The sequence below is a fragment of the Elephantulus edwardii genome, unplaced genomic scaffold (assembly GCF_000299155.1).
Source record: "Elephantulus edwardii isolate Elephantulus edwardi_28Jun2011 unplaced genomic scaffold, EleEdw1.0 scaffold00320, whole genome shotgun sequence".
Classification (NCBI taxonomy): domain Eukaryota; kingdom Metazoa; phylum Chordata; class Mammalia; order Macroscelidea; family Macroscelididae; genus Elephantulus; species Elephantulus edwardii.
Genome location: NW_006400070.1, coordinates 716,417 through 733,789, shown reverse-complemented (window position 1 = coordinate 733,789; position 17,373 = coordinate 716,417). Strand labels below are relative to the sequence as shown.

General features: G+C 37.0%; 1 protein-coding gene across 1 annotated transcript in view; it reads left to right on the top strand.

Moving 5' to 3' along the window:
• The window catches only part of KPNA4 (karyopherin alpha 4 (importin alpha 3)), a 106,701-nt gene that overhangs the window by 73,115 nt on the left and 16,213 nt on the right, over nucleotides 1-17,373 (top strand). Inside the window, exons 9-11 of the mRNA XM_006901338.1 lie at nucleotides 989-1,158; nucleotides 1,243-1,287; nucleotides 9,239-9,370. Coding sequence (XP_006901400.1) covers nucleotides 989-1,158; nucleotides 1,243-1,287; nucleotides 9,239-9,370 — 347 coding nt within the window. The remainder of the gene's footprint in view (nucleotides 1-988; nucleotides 1,159-1,242; nucleotides 1,288-9,238; nucleotides 9,371-17,373) is intronic.

Below are 17,373 nucleotides of genomic sequence, written 5' to 3'. Positions count from 1 at the left end.
AATATATTAATCTTACAAATATAAAATTTTATCAGCTGTTAAAGCATTTGCAAAAACCATACATCCTACTTCAGCTTTATTGCAGTTATGTATTAAGAAAATACTACTTTTTAGATTAGAAACATAAAAGTGTTTTCACTATAGAAGAGGTAATCTGATTTTAAAGACAATATTCTGTGAAAACATCTACTCAGAAAATAACAGACTTTCAAAGGATACCAAGATGGAGAGATGCTTTGGCAAACCTGGGGCAAAGCATTGTTAAAGACCAAAACATGGTACTGAAGCCAAACTGTATCAGAACTCTTCATTAGGAGTTTAGAGGCCATGCAAAGCAGTTTCTTAAGACTTGAAAGGGTTGAGGCATTTTTCAGTTGAGCTGAATTTCTCTTAGCAAAAACTACTCTCTCAGCAGCCATTTGCAAGCTTCCTCCCATCTGCGCGTTCTCTCTCACAATTGTTTAGAACTAGTAATGATCTCTTCCATTTATTTATGCTGATAGAAAACATTAAGTTAAAAAAATAAATATATTTTTTAAAGCTAGTCATTTTTAAAAATCCATTTATAAATTTGCATCGTTCTTTTTATTGTTAAACTTCAGTGAAAATTTGCAAAGCAGATTGATTTTACATTTCTCCAATCATAAACATTTTTGTTTCACATCAGTTAACGGTACCCACAGTGTTACTGCATTCCTTTCACTTTGACAAAGAATTTTAAAGGACACCCAAATTGTTAGAGCTTACAGCTTATTAAGTAAAAAGGATGAGTAATGTGCCTCCCAAAGAAAATCTTAGCACTTTAACAAGCTTCTCTTAATTCTGAAAACACAGGACATTTAGTTATAATTTCCTGGTATTTTTTTTAAAGCAAATTATATTATCCAGTTAAAAACCCAGATAACATCATATTGTATCTGGTACTTTGTTTTCAGTATTGCATATTGTCAGTATATTTTATTGAATGAATGAATCCTTCTTCTTACAGGTGATGGACCCCAGTGTAGAGATTATGTCATAAGTCTTGGAGTTGTGAAACCTCTACTTTCCTTCATAAGCCCATCTATTCCTATAACATTCTTAAGAAATGTTACTTGGGTTATGGTCAATTTATGTCGCCACAAAGACCCACCACCGCCAATGGAGACCATTCAGGAGGTAAGATTTTGGATTCACTTTCTAAAATAAAAGTAGATTAAATAGTGAATATTTTTTAATTATGTGTAACTTTTTCCCCCTCAGATTCTTCCAGCCCTTTGTGTTTTAATTCATCACACAGATGTAAATGTGAGTAATGCTCCCATGACATATTAACGTAGGTATAAATATATGTATGTATTCCTTAGGGCTACCCTGTAACCAGATTGAGTAATACTATGTTAGACATCATGTTCATAAACCCTATGGCATGTTTTAATCCCCTGAACTGCAGTGCTTTGGTGTTTTGAAATATGTCTAAAAAATTTTTTAAAAACAAAGGGAACTCTGGTGGCCTAGTGGCAAGAAGCTGTGCTGCAATCCTGAAGGCATACGTTCGAATCCACCAGGTGTTCCACTGGAAAAGAAGGGGCAGTCTCCTCCCGTGCTAGCCAATTCTGATTCAACAGTACAGTACAAGTGTGGGGGAATCCTAATTTTAATGAACATTTAGAGAGATTTTGGATTTCCATTTGTTCATTGTTGCACTTAAAACTTTTTTTTAACTAATAAATTATTGCTTTGTTTCAGTTCTGATTCAGTGGTGACTGTACTGTATAGTGCGGGGTTGTAGTGTGATGGTTGTGTACTCTTAAGTCAGCACTAACCCACTGCTGACCTACAGCAGGCTTCAGAGGCAATATATCCTACAGAAAGAAATTGTTTATCTTTCTCCCATTGAGCAGCTGGTAGATTTGTACTATGTATTTGTGTGTTGGCAACCCAGCTCCTCCCACCTCTAAGCCACCAGAGCTCCCTTATAGGGCCAAGTAGAGCTACCAGCTGGTTTCCAAGGCTATAATCTTTACAGAAACAAGTTGCTGCTTTTATAGTTTCTAGAGTAGTGTGTGAGTGCAAACTAGCTTTCATTTATGCGTAAAATTGCATCTTAGTGAAAAAAATTAAGATTCACTATTATGTTTATCAAGGCATATATATGTTAGTGTTAAAAAAATGGAAAGTTTTAGCATTGCTTATCTGTGATCTTAACTCATTAATATCATTAATTATTTGTTGGGTTGTTTTTTTTTTTATGACTTGAGTGAAAGTTTATAGAGCAGATTAGTTGCTGCTTACCTACTCATAGACATTTTATGACATTACCTGCAATCCCCACGTAGTAACCGATCTCTGGGCTTCTTGTTTCCCTGGATCCTTCTGTCCCACCCCTTCCTGCTGTTTGGGTTTTACAAGGCAAATGCTGCGCTTTTGATCATGTATAAATATTCTGAAGTGAATTACAGTCTTTCCTGTTGTTTGACTTAAAATTGAGCCACAGAGGAAGTTTTGTTTCAGATTTGAAGGGTCACAAACAACTGTAATAGTCTTAGGGCTTCCACAAGTCTCTTATCAGATCAGTAAGCCTGACCATTTTTATGGTTCTTTTATTTTCTCCCACATTTTTTGTCCCCTGTAGGCCCTTGCACTGTGATTGTGCAATCATCACTGGTAGCTAGAAACCATTTTCCTGGTTTTTGGTCTCAGTGTCATAGATGTTGAGATTCAGGTCCTTTGTACTATTTGCTTCTATGCATCTTTGCTTTTCTTTGCACTTCTTTATTCTGGACAAAGACCACTTGTTGCCTTAAATGGCTGCTCACAAGCTTTTAAGACCTCAGATTTTATTCAGAGTAGTTGTTATGTGCCGTCAAGTTGCCTGTGGCGCATAAGCGACCCTGTGCGCAATATTCCTATACTGTGCCAATCTCACTGTCTCCGACACACCTACCCTCATTATCCCAGGCACTGAATCAGTCCATCTCATTGAGGGTCTTCCTTTCTTGCACCGTCCCTCCACCCTCCCAAGCGTGATAACCCTCTCCAAGAACTGGTCCCACCTTGCACCATGTCCAGATTATGTCACACGAAGCTTCAGAATCCTTGCCTCCAAGGAGCAGCCTGCTTCACACTCTCCAGGACGAACTTGTTTGTTCTCCTAACAGTCCATGATATATTCAACAATCTTCTCCAGCACTACAGCTCAAAAGCATCATTTCTCCTTCTTTCATCCCTAGTCATTGTCCAATTGCAAAGGTCATGGCCTGAATCAGACACATCTTAGTCTCCAGACTGACATCGTTGCTCTTCAGTACTTTGGAGAGGTCTCTGACAGCAGAGTTTCTCAGTGCACTTCATCTTTTTATTTCCTGGCTGCTTGTACCATGAGTGTTGATTGTGGAGCCAAGCAAACTAAAGCTGTTAAAAATCTCGATCTTGTTACCATCTGTCATGATCCTGTCAATCAGCCCAGTGGTGAGAATTCACCAAAGTAGGATGTAGAATATTGTCTTTGTGATCATGTTATGCCACTTGACCTTGATGGCCCCAGAAACTGGTTCTGAGGCCCTGTGACTGGCATTTCATTCCCTTAGGTCAGAGAATTTGGTTATGATTGGGAAGGTTATAGAAATTTACCCACTATTGAATCTACTATAAGTAATGTTTTTGGTTTTGAAAGATAGAAGGGACGACATTTGTGCTTACGTCTGTGTTCATAGGTTAGTATTCAGGCATGTGGTTTGAGTAGTGGTTTCATTTAGTGTAGAGAGAATTCTTAATTAGCCAAACAAGGAGAAGGAGTTCCAGGGGGAAAAGAGAAACATAGTACATATCCTGCTCATTCTAAACAGATAACAAAGAAAAAGTCAAATAAGAGCGTATGAATGAGATAGAAAAGTGCTGACTGTGTAAAAGTCAGCATACATGCTACAGTCTGTCATGTTAGGAAAGCTATAAATGTCATGCATGCAAGGAAAATTACCAATATAAAATGTATATCAGCAGTCAGTAGCTTACCATGGTTCTTTCAAAATACTTTGATATGGTGGTCAGTATTGATGAGTTCACTTTTTTCTTTAAAGTTCTAGGGAAATGCTTTTCCCCCAATACTGCTTTAAGCCATATAGAACAAATTAGAGTTAGACTACTTCAAGCAGTGTCAAAAATAATAATGATCTTTGCTCAAAAGATATTTTTCTAGAAGTGGGAAAAATACTTTTATAGATCAAACGTAAAATACTAATCATATGTAGTAAACTTTTTCTGATAAATACTCTTACTGATTTGTGAGCTTTTTTTTTTTTTTAAAAAAAAAGGTTTATTAACATTGGGCCTTTAAAAAAAATATACCTACCTGGCTTTTATGTTCAAGTAATTTCTCGAAATTATTTATATTAAAAATTTTTTCATGTGGTAATAAGAAATGGGAAAAATTCTAGTTACATTTACAAATTAAATTTAGTTTTACGTATGGTTGATAACAGTTTATATGTGTGAATTCTTTTTTTTTTTTTTTTTTGATCCTTTTACTGTCTTTTTTACATTAAAAATATCCTTAATCTTTTAGGAATTTCTGAAGTGAAAATAGCAGAATGCTGTTTGTTGAGGCTCATTTAAGACGTTTTAAAGTTTTCAAAATGCAACAATGAATTAACGGAAATCCAGAGTCACTGTAAATGTTCATTAAAGTTAATAATAAAAAAAAGAAGTTTTAAAGTTTTCTAACTTGTCTTTTAAGAGACAGAGTCTGTATTACAGAAAGACTTTGGAATTAACATTCCTGGCACAATAATTTCAGTCCTTGTCAATAATTGTATTATTTATTCAGCTATCTAACAAATTTGTTTTCTTTTTTTATTATAACATAAATTTGACAAAATACTAAAAATTTTAGGCTGAGTGTTGTGTTGTTAATAGGTCCTGTTGAGTTAACTATAACTCAGAACCACCCCGTGAAAAACGTATATGAACTGTGACCTATCCTGTGCCATCCTTAATCTTGCTATTAAGCTCAAACCCATTGTTACAGTTACTTTATCAATCCATGTTGTTTTGAGAGTCTTTCTCCAACCCTCTACCTTTCTCAGCATGATCTCTTTTGCTAAGGACAACCTCTTACAACAATATGCCCAAAGTATGTATAGTTTCAGCATCCTTACCTGTAAGGAGCATCTTAGTTGCAGTTGCAGTAAGATTTTTGACTGTCCATGGGATATTCAGCACTCTTCAACAATATCACAATTTTAAAGATTTCAATTAAAAAAACCAGCAACAAAGACATCAATTCTTCTTCTGCCATCCTTACTCATTGTCAGACTTTCACATGGACAGTAATTGAAAATATCACCGCTAAGATCCAACTCCCTCTTTAGCACTTTGGAGAGATCCTTGGCAGCAAATTTTCTCCAAGGCAACACATCATATTTCATGACTTCTGTCACCAGGAATGTTGATTGTAGATCTGGATAAAATGAAATCATTGCCAGCTTCAGTCTTTTCTCCATCTATCATGCTGTTTCTTATATGCCCAGTGGTGAAGATTTTCATTTTCTTGACAGTGAGATGGAATCCATATTGAAGACAGTAGTCTTTGATCTTCTGTAACAAGTATTTTAAGTTCTCTTCACTTTCTGCAAGCAAGATAGTGTCATCTGCCGTTTGTTGTTGAGTCTTCCTCCAATTTTGGTGTCGTATTGAATGAATTACTCAGCCGGCAGAGCTTTGAAGAAAACTACCCTTATGTACCTAATGATTTTAAACCATGTAATGTTTCCTTGTTCTTTTCAGAAAACTACTTGTCTATTTATAGGTTTTTCCAGAACATAATTAAGTGTTCTTTGATTCCCATTCTGTATGTTAGCCATAATTTGATATGAGCCACACAAATTACTTTGCACAGTCATGAAAAACACAAGTAAACAGCTTTATCAAGTAAACAGCTTTATTTTTTCTTTGCTTTCAGCCAAGATCTGGCTGACATCACTAGTGATATCCCTTGTTTCTCCATCTCTTCTTATTCCAGCTTGAATTTTCTGACAGTTCCCCTTTGATGTACTGTTCTAATAATTTTTGTATAATCTTTTAAGATTTTACTTGCTGGTGATTAATGATTGTTGTTGTTGTTGTTGTTATGTGCCGTCGAGTTGTTTGCGACTCATAGCGACCCTATGCACAACAGCCCTAAACCCTGCTCTATCCTGCACCAACAGCACTGCCTCTGACACACCCATCCCGATTACCCCAGTCACCGAATCAATCCACCTCATAGAGGGTCTTCCCCTTCTGCGCCGATTAATGATAGTATTCAATAAATTTCCACGTTTTGTTAGATAACCTTTTTTTTTTTGGAATAGGAATAAGTATAGATCTCTTCAAGTCAGTTAGTCAGGTAGCTGTCTTCCAGATTTCTTGGAATAGACTGGTGAACACCAGCCCAGGGCTGCATCTGTTCTTTGAAACATGTCAGTTGGTACCCCATTAATTCTGGGGCCTTTTTTTTTTTGCCAGTGCATTCAGTGTAGTTTAAACTTGTTGCTTCTTTACCATTGGTTTTTAGATGCTATATATGCTACTTCCTGAGGTTCAGGGTCAGCCAGTTCTTTTTGGTAGTGTTTTCCATCTCTTGGATTCATTCTCTGAATGAATTCATTCATCTCTCTTCTTTATCATTCAGTATTTTACCCATAGCATCTTTCAGTATTGGAACTCAGAGCTTGAATTTGTTCTTCAGAGTCTCTTCTGGCATCCATTTTGGTCTTTTTTTGTCTTTTGCTTTCTTCACAGATAGTATCCTTCATGTTATCCTACAGCTCATCTGGTCGTTACCATTTATTGCATCAAATTAGTCTTTGATATTGATTTTTCAATTCAGGTGGTATCAACTCAAGGTCATATTTTGGTTCTTGTATACTTGTTTTAATTTTCTTAGCTTCAGTTTGAACTTTCACAGGAATAATTGATGGTCTCCTCCACAGTCACCTGCTGGCCCTGTTTTGACTGCTGGCAGCAAGCTTCTCCATAAACTCTTTTGATAGATACAGTCAGTTTGATTCCTTTGTAATCCTTTGTCAGGGGTGGTCCATGTGTGGGATTTCCTTTTTTTTTTTTTTTTAATGAACATTTACAGAGACTTTGGATTTCCATTCATTCATTGCACTTTTCTCCCTGTCCCACCCTCACCCCTCCCCCCAGTTCGCACCTCTCCTTGAAAAGCAAAAGAAAAACTCCTTCATTGGTATACAGTCCATCCCCCAACTCCCTCACCCCCACTCCCTGCATTGCAGTCCACTATGCAACCTTCACTTGTCATAACCATAATACCCAACCATATATCACTTTTAAACTGTTGTCTCCCTCATCTGTTTCAGTGCAGTATACATAATTTATCCAATTTTTTTTTCAGTCTCTTCCCAACCCTGATGTCAGTCCCATTCTACTACAGTGGCACTGTGCAGTACATGTCCTTCTGTGATTAAGATACTTCACTCAGCATAATGTCCTCCAGGGTCACCTATTTTGAATAATATTGCATGAGTTCCTTGTTTTTCAATGCAGCATAGTATTCCATTGTGTGAATATACCACAGCTTCTCCATCCATTTGTTTGTTGATGGGCACTGGTTGTTTCCAACTCTTTGCTATTGTGAACAAAGCCGCGCCAAAAATGGGTGTGCATATATCTGCTTGGGTGGCGGTTATGGTCTCTTTGGGGTATATTCCCAGTAGTGGAATTGCTGGGTCAAATGGTGTTTCTATTTGCAACTTTTTGAGAAAGCGCCATACAGTCTTCCATCGTGGTTGCACCAACAGTGAATAAGGGTTCGTTTCTCCGCAACCTCACCAGCATTTGTTGTTTGCTGCTCTGTTAAATTTTGCTATTCTTACTGGTAGGAGATGATTTCTCATGGTTGTTTTTCCATTTATATTTTTTAAAAAGTATTTGCAGTTAATAAGTCATTGATGGTACAGAATTCTGTCATTTGATCTCCAACCTCATTTCTGTCATTAAGGCTACATTTTCTAATTACTATTCCTTGTCCTCCTTTGTTTACAATATTTTCATTCCACTCACCAGTTATTATAAATGCATCTTGGTTGTGTGTTCAGTCAATTTCACATTGCAAAAGTTAGAAGTAGTTCTCAACTTCATCATTGGATTTTTAGTGGTTGTTGCATATATTTGAATAATAGTTACATTAACAGGTCTTCCTTGTATATATATGCATAGTCTCTTGTCCTTCATAGTATTGTACTTCAGGTTAGATGTTCTTTTTGACAATGAATTCAACATCATCCCTCTTCCATTTTTCATTCCCATAAAAATGTATTCTTGTTTGATTCACCGGCTGTTTAGTGTACATTAATTACAGAGATTTCTTTTTATAAAAAAAATCCTGGCAACATGTCTACAGTATGTAATTTGAACAAGAACATCTTTTTTTAATTACAGATCTTACAACTTGATCTATATAGTTCTTTAATATGTTGATTAACAGAGGTAGGGGACATCTGTACTACTTTGAAAGTAGTTGTTGTTGTTGTTGTTGTTATGTGCCATCGAGTCGCTTGCAGACTTACAGCGACCCCATGTACAAGAGCCCTAAATGCCATTCTATCCTGTCCCAACCTAGCCATCTCAAACGCACTTATTCCCACCACTCCAGTCACAGAATCGATCCATCTCATCAAAGGTCTTCCTCTCCTTCACTTCCCTTCCACTCTGCCAAACATGATGTCCTCTCCAAGGATCAGCCCCTCCTTGCAACATGCCCAAATTATGTCAGAAAGTTACCTCCCATTTTAATAAAGCAAAGCAAACTAGTTGATAAGATTAAGCTATAATAATCTAATACAAGAATATTGCCTTTAGACATCCTTCTCTAATGGTACTAGAAAATAAATAGATCCATTTATTGAGTCAAATGTTGGGCACCATTATGCATATCTTTGGATATATCACATCAGAGTGAACATTTGGAAAAGAGAAAAAATTTTATTTACTCTTTTCTCATACGCTATATAGTGTGCATGTCTTAAGTACATTAAAATACAATACCAATCTGGGATCATGATCAGACTTAACGTGAATATTCTGAATGTGGCTAAAAGATACCTATACTTTAATAAAGTCAAGATTTCCGTGAATCGAGATTGAGAAAAGAATGGAGGAAAAATATGATAGGACAATCTTAAATAAGTCTCTATAGTTAAGATTATTAAAATAAAAAATTATTCAAAAGCTGAATTTTCATTTTGTTCATTAGATATTGGTAGATACTGTCTGGGCTCTTTCTTACCTTACTGATGCTGGCAATGAACAGATACAGATGGTAATAGACTCTGGAATAGTTCCTCATCTGGTTCCTCTGCTCAGCCATCAGGAAGTTAAAGTTCAGGTAAGTTTGTTCTTATTAAAAGCCTAACTTTTCTTACCATGAATTTAAGCATGATATTCTTAATGGATCCCAAGATCTATAATTCTACTAGTTTTGGATTTCTTCTTAACCTGTACTCATAGCTATGATGAAAAGAGTCAGTTACTATATTGCCTTTGTAAATAAATAAAGAGAAGATTAGGTAGCATTACTTCAAGTATGCATGCCCCTTACTACTCTGGAGGGGAAAATGGCAGCTTCTACTACAAAGAACTGATTTCTAACATAGACGTGGGACTTATGGCAACTAAAGTGGCATCCAAAACAGAATTCTATTCTTTTTTTTTCCTAATTTTCTTCTTTTTTGCTCTTTTTTCACTTTTGTACTCTTTCTCCCTCTCTTTAGTATCCTGCTTTATCCTCCTCCTTCACTATATCTGGCAGGTTTAGTTAACTCCTAGCTTTACTGTCACCCAGAGCAACATTATTTCCCTTGTATTGAAATGTGCTACTGAGGGACTTCCTAAATGGTTTGCTTTCAAGTGTTAATTTCCTTTTGCCTTTTCAATTTTATTCCTTTTTTTAATGCTTCCAAGTTGTATTTATCAAAAAGATAAGAAGTTGAGCAAATATTCTAAGCAGTAACCTCAATGGTAAGGGGGCAAGATCTCCCCCTTTCTGAGATAATGTTACGTTTTAATCTGATAATGGCTTGGAATCAAATTTTTTTTAAAAAAAAAAGTAACAGTAATTGCAAAAATAACAATGTACCCTGATGCACTGGTTCTCAACCCTGATGATGAGGCAGAAAAATCTACTATTGAACTTTAAAAAAAATTTTTCCCTTTGTTTAACCCCTAGGTGTTCGTTTCAGCACACCTAAAATGTTTCCTGAATTCCTTGCTAACTTAATATCTGTTCAGGTGATGCTGATTATACATCATAATTGAGAACTCGCTGCTTTAAAAGTTATTTAAAGGGAAAAATTCAACTAAATTTAGAAAGTATTGATAAATAGAGCATATTGCTTATACTGTTTGGGGCTATTTGTTACTGATGTAATAAACATTCTTACTAGATGTTTATCATTACATTTGTACTTAAATGTGATACTTATGTCTTGGTACGGGGTTTTGGTTTGTGTTTTGTTTTTGTTTTCTTCAGAATGCATCTTCAGTTTTAATACTGGACTTCATTGAGAAAATAGGGCTTGGAATTTTTCTTTAGCCAACTCTCAAGGAAAGTTATCGTTCTGTATTTAACTTGATATATAATATTATTTAAAGCTTTTCAATTTTGAGACCTTAATTTTGAAAAATAGAAGTACTAGAGAAAATAGAACCCTCATTTATGTTTTCTCAAAATCCTCATCACCTTCCCCAAAAAGAAGTATTTTGCTGAAAATCTCAAATGTTTTATCCATCCTGAAACTAAAATTTAGTTCTTTTAAAATTTTTAGTGTAACCACAACATTATTACACCTTAAATAAGTAATGTTAAAAGCCTAGTCCATATGTAGATTGTACAGAGGGCTTGACAGTTTTTTTTTACCTTTTAATCAAATTATAATACAGATTGAGTCCATACATTGCATTTGAATGATACAACTCTGAAGTTTTTGTAACTCTGCAAGTTTTCTTTCTTCCTCACTTCTTTATTTTCCCAATCTTAAATGTATTTATTTCTTAAAGAAGCTAGTCACATCAGTTAAAATATAGTTGAAAGAAATTTAAAAAGCTTAAATAGATGAATGAAAAGATGACCAATTCATGGATTGAAAGACCTATCTTGTTAAGTGACAGGACACCCCCCCCCCATCTTGGTTAACTAGTGCTACTAGAATACAAATAACCACAGGGCATTGACTTTAAACAAATTTTTTCACAGTGTAGAATTCAGGGTGCCCACTCTAGGGAGAAACGTTTCTGTGTGTTGGTTCTGGGATAAGATCCTTCTGCTCTTCGGCAGTTAGCACATCTCTTCCCCTATGTCTTCTTGCTAACTTGGATTTAATCCTTTATACCTCAAAAGAGATTGGCTCAAACAAAATACACTGTACACTAATCTTGTTCCTTTAACCTAACAAGGACAGTATGCTGCTGCTGCTGCTGCTGCTGCTGCTGTTTTGTGTTGAGTCGCTTGCAACTCATTACAACCCTAAGTGCAATAACCCTAAACCCTGCTCTACCCGTTGCCAATCTCATTGTCTCCGACACGCCTGTCCCCATTACCCCAGTGGTGGAATCAACCCCTCTCATCAAGGGTCTTCTCCTGCACTGTCCCTCCACCCTCCCACGCATGACGGCCCTCTCCAAGGACTGGTCCCTCCTTTCAACATATCCATGAAGCTTCAGAATCCTTGCCTCCAAGGAGCAGCCTGGCTTCACCCTCTCCAGGATTAACTTGTTTGTTCTCCTAGAAGTCCATGGACTATTCAGTACTCTTCTCCAGCACCAAAGCTCAAAGGCATCAATTCTCCTTCTATCATCCCTAGTCATTGTCCAGCTCTCTGAAGCATAGCAAGTAATGGCAAAGACCATGTCCTGAATCAGGTGCACCTTAGTCTCCAGACTGACATTGTTGCTCCTCAGTACCTTGGAGATGTCTCTGACAGCAGTCTTTCCCAAAGCAATTCGTCTTTTAATTTCCTGGCTGCTGGTACCAAGATTGCTGACTAAAGAAACTAAAGCGATCAACAATCGCAATCTCTTTGACATCTGTTATGATGGTGCCAGTCGGCCCAGCAGTGAAAATCTTTGTTTCCTTGATGTTGAGCTTCAGTCCATATCGAAGGCTGCAGTCCTTGGCCTTCTGCAGCAAGCACTTCAGGTCCTCCTCAGTTTCAGCAAGCAGGGTTTTGTCATCTGTGTAATGCAGATTGTTGATGAGTCTTCCTCCAGTCCTGATGTCACATTTCTCCTCATAGAGCCCAGCCTCCCGAGTAATCTGTTCTGCATAAAGATTGAAATGATATGGAGATAGGACACATCCATGACGCACATCTTTCCCAGTTTTGAACCCTGTAGTGTTTCTTTGATTTGCTCCGATGACTGCCTCCTGGTTCAAGTATAAATTTCGCATAAGCACAATCCAATGTTCTGGGATTCCCATTCCTCTCAAAGTCACCCATCGTTTCTTGTGATCCACACAGTCAAGTGCCTTTGCATAGTCAATTAAACATAGACATTGCTCTGGTACTGTCTGCTTTCAGCCAAGATCCATCTGACAACAGCGTATGAACAAAGAACTGCCTGAAGTGCAGGCTAGATTTAGAAGAGGTCGTGCCACTAGGGATATTATAGCTAATGTCAGATAGCTAAGGACAGTATATTGTAAATTGTAAGTGTAATCATAGAGGGTTAGATTTTCAAGGGGGACACAGTACAGTCTATAAACTCAAAAGAGAAAAACAAATCACACCTGCTTCATGGCTGTTAAAAAATAGGATGAATAAACATGAGGGGTTAGGGAGAGAATGGGAAAAGAGTAAGTAGGTAATGAACACTGCTTTACATCAGATGAGAGGAACTGTGAAAGGAATATATGATTAGGCATTATAAGTATGAGAATAGTCTGAGTCAAGGGATGTATTGCCAGGAGCGTAAGGGACGGGAAGTGGGGAGAAAATGTGCAACAATTGGAAAAAAATGGAAATAAATTATTTTTAGTGTTTGAAAACAAAGAGAAGCTTGTATATAGAATACTTCTAAAGAACTTTTTTTCCACTTGAACAATAAGCAAATAGAAAAGTAGGCAAAGATTTTGAAACAGACAATTCTTTAGAGAAGACCTAGAAATAGCCAATAAATATTAAAAGGTACTTAAAATTGATACTCATTAACCCATTACTATTGAGTCAACTCCAGGGAGAGCTGCAGTATTTCTGACTTGAAGTGAGTGGTATGTTTGAAGCACTGCACTGCCAAGGTTTCTTATTAGTTATTGCAGAGATAAAAATCAAACCATCTAAGTAAGATATAAAATACTACTTCATCCCACTAGAATGACTAATGTTTGTGGGTTTTTTTAATGGCCATAATGCTGGTGCAGAATGCAAAGAAATTGGAATACTCAAATATTACCAGTGGAAAAATAGCTAGTTTAGAATACAGTTTGACAGTTATTCAGACATGAGAATTACCATACGTTCTAGTAGCGTTACTCCTAAAATATATATTCATGAGACTTGAAACCACAGTATTTGCACCATTTTTAACATATAAAAAACCATTAAAAGTATACTTTAAAGGAGTAAATTTTATACTACATGATTTATGTCAGGTTTTTTGTTTGGTTTTGGTTTTTTTCTTACACTGAGTCATTTGTCTCATAAGAGGAGAAATTAAGGGAAGGGCCCTTAGAAATTGCCTATGACACCTATTTTCTTGCTAGATGCCATCTTGTTGACTACATCTCAATAGTAACCATGTGAACAACAGATCTGAACCTTGCCCTGTCCTAATGCTACCTTTATCATCTCTGATAGACTTGAGCCCCTTGTCACGGTCACTTTGTCAGTCCATCTTGTTGTGGGTCTTCCTCTTTTTTGCTGACCCTCTACCTTCGCAAGCATGATGTCTTTTTCCAAAGACTGACCCTTCCTTGTTAAGATGCCCAAAGTAGGTAAGATGAAGTTTCACCATCATTGTCTCTAAGGGGTGCGCTGTTTGCACTTTGTCCAAGACATATTTGTTTATTCTCTTGCAGTCCCTGGGGTATTTAACATTCTTCCCAACACCACAACTCAAAGACATCAATTCTTTTGTCATCCTTAATTACTGTTCAGTTGTCAGATGCATAGCAAGTAATTGAAAAGACCGTGATTTAAATCAGGTGTCTTTTAGTCTTTACACTTACATCATTGCTCTTTAACATTTTGGAGAGGTCCTTGTCAGCAGATTTTCCCTTTGCAACATGTCTTTTGAATTCCTCACTGCTGGTATCTTGGGTGTTGATATGGATTCAAGTAAGATGAAATTGTTGACAGCTTATTTTCCTCATCAAGATATTGCTTATTGGCCCAGTGGTGATGATTTTTGTTTTCCTTCCCCCTCCCCCCAGTTTTCTACTAATTTATTTACAAAATTCAAATACATTGTTTTTTAGAACAGATTCTTTCCATTTCCCTCACCACGCCCCATCAAATTGTAAACCCCATGATTAAACTCCCCTCCCCCTGCACATCTTTACCCCTCTGCTTCCACCCTCTGCCACCCCTCTTGGATCCTTATACTCATTCTACAATAGTGGTTTTATATAATACTTATCTTTGTGTAACTGAGTTCACTCAGCATAATGCTCTCCAATCCCTCCCAAGTTAGGCAACAGCTTACAAAGTTACTGCTCCTGCATGCTGCATAGTATTCCATTGTGTGAATGTACCATAATTTCTTAATCCATTCGTTTATGGTTGGACATTTGGGTTGTTTCCATGTTCTTAACGATAGTGAATAATGCAGCTGTGAACATTGGTGTACAAATCTCGGTTTGTGCCTCAGTTCTCATATTCTCAGGGTATATTCCAAGTAGTAGAATAGCTCGGTCATATGGAATTTCTATGTTCAGCTTTTTGAGGAAGCACCAAACTGCCTTCCAGAATGGTTGTACCATTTTACAATCCCACCAACAATGCATGAGAGTTCCTTTTTTGCCACATCTTCTCCAACATTTATTACTTGCTGCCCTGTTAAACTTTGCCGCTGTTGAAATGTAATCCTGTTTGAATTCTGTACTCTGATCTTCTGCAGCAGGCATTTCAAGTCCTCCTCACTTTTAGCAAACCAACACTGTATCCTCTGTATAATCCAGCTTATTGGTGAACCTTCCTCTTTTTCTGATGACACATTCTCGGATATGAAACGCTAATGCTGAAGTATAGTTTTGAGACGTTGAACACTAATAATTGAGGATCCACATGACATGGGATGACATCCATGAAGAAAGCAATAGGTCATTACAAAGACAGGTGAAAGAAAAGATCAAAGTGGATGTCAGAAGAGACTGTGAAAATTGGACAAAGAGAAGAAATACGAAAGTAAAAGACATGAACAAAAGAGTTCAAAGGGCAACTCAAGAAGACAAAGCAAAATACTAGAGTCTGAACATATAAAGATAACTCACTTAGCATTTCTCAAGCGGAAAAATGTAAAAAAAAAAACAAAACCAAAACCCTCAAACCTTGACTTTCAGTACTGAATCAAGATGCTGTGGGCAAAATCTTGACCGGAAACAATAAAAGAAGGTAGAATACACTAGCCATTGGCCCAAAAAGAACTGACTAACCTAGAACTCCTTTCCAGAGTAACATGATTAAGTAAGTACTAGTGGATAAACAAATTCAAGCTGCACTGAAGGCATTATCAAAAAATACAGCCCTAAGAATCAGTGTGAAACCATTTGACATGTTTAAACACCCAGATGTTGATTTTGGACATGCTCACCAGTCTATTCCAAAACATCTATTTAAAAAATAATAATAATTCTTTTTTGTCCGACATCATAACAGGGCTGCACTTTGGTAGCTCCTCTCTGAGCTTCATGATGCAGCACAAGGACGACCAGAAAAAGATGCCGGAAAATCAGCCAGGAATGACAAAGACCCCATGAAAAAAATCTGTCCAAGGGCAAAGTTCAGGACAGTCTCAATAACCTGGTCTTGGTTTGAGAAAGTCACATATGCCAAACTCTGTAAAGAAGGACCCCGCTACAGCTTTTCACCCCGCCTCTTGGCTCTGAGAGATGAAGTTCCATGGTTCCTAGGCCAGGTCAGTCCTGGAGCTGCTAAGTAAAAGATTTGTCAAGCTGATTTCAAAACATAGAGTTCAAGTCATTTACACCAGAACCACCAACAGTCATGATGCCCCAGCTGCTGGTGAAGATGATTGAACAAATCTTTTTCATTTTGAAAAAGAAAACTTTATTCATTTAAAACAAAATAATAATAAATCTAGTTCCACAGGCAAACAGTTCAAATCCACCAGCTGCTCCACAGGGGAAAGAGGGGTACTTGACTCCTGTGCATGCAGTTTGCAGCCTTGAAAACTTGCTAGAGGTGTCAATCAGCTGTGAGTTAGTTTCGACTCAGTAACATTGAAAGAGAGGGAAATCTATTAAACATCTTCCAACTTTTCTTCATAGAGAGTCTATAGTTTTAAAGCTTTAATTTAATAATATATACTTTAATGTAAATCTTAAGTAAGGATGCCCATAGATCTTCTTTCTATCACCAACTCCATTCCACCATCCCCAAAATATAAGAAGGTACAATTCTGTTAACAAGTACATGTTTGAATGGGGGTGGGGGTGGGAACGGGGCAGTGTAGGGTGCTCTGAAGGTTTAGTCCACAAGACTGCTGTTGACAAAGTGGCAGAAAGAAGCTCACAGGGTGGACTCCTCCCATGTGATTTACAGCCTGGAAACTTGCTGTGTGTGTCACCTCCGACTTGATTGCAGTGAGAAGACTCATGAAATAAGTATAACAAAGCATTTGCCATTTCAAGCATTTTTACTTTTATCACCAAAAGTCGATACATTCTCCACATACAGTCATCACTGCTGTCCATGTGGAGTCTTTTTATGTGTAATATAGAAATTATTCCTAAGGAAAAATCAGTACTCTTTATTATTTTAGAAAAATATGAGAAATTATACCATCAGTCAGTACCCTACACTTTTCTAGCCACCATTTCTATTTCTTTGTGGCACTAGTTGCTATCTAAAAGTGTCCTCATGTGTTTGCTGTATTTATTAATTAATACACTATTTCAATATATTCTTCCTTTGTATTTCCGTGCTTGAAAACTCAACCTCCTTTGCCATCTCTGTTATCTAAATGTTGTACATAGGGTTTTCTGAGGCCTGCTGTTTCAGAAGTGGATGGCCAATCCTTCTTCCTAGTCTGTCTTAATGTGAATGTTCAGATTAAGAGAAGTATTAGACAGACCAGCAAGTTAAAGGTATATCCCTTCTTGCGGAGTTAACTTTAGTGTCAGTGTTGTCCCTGCCTTTCTCACATGCACCTTTA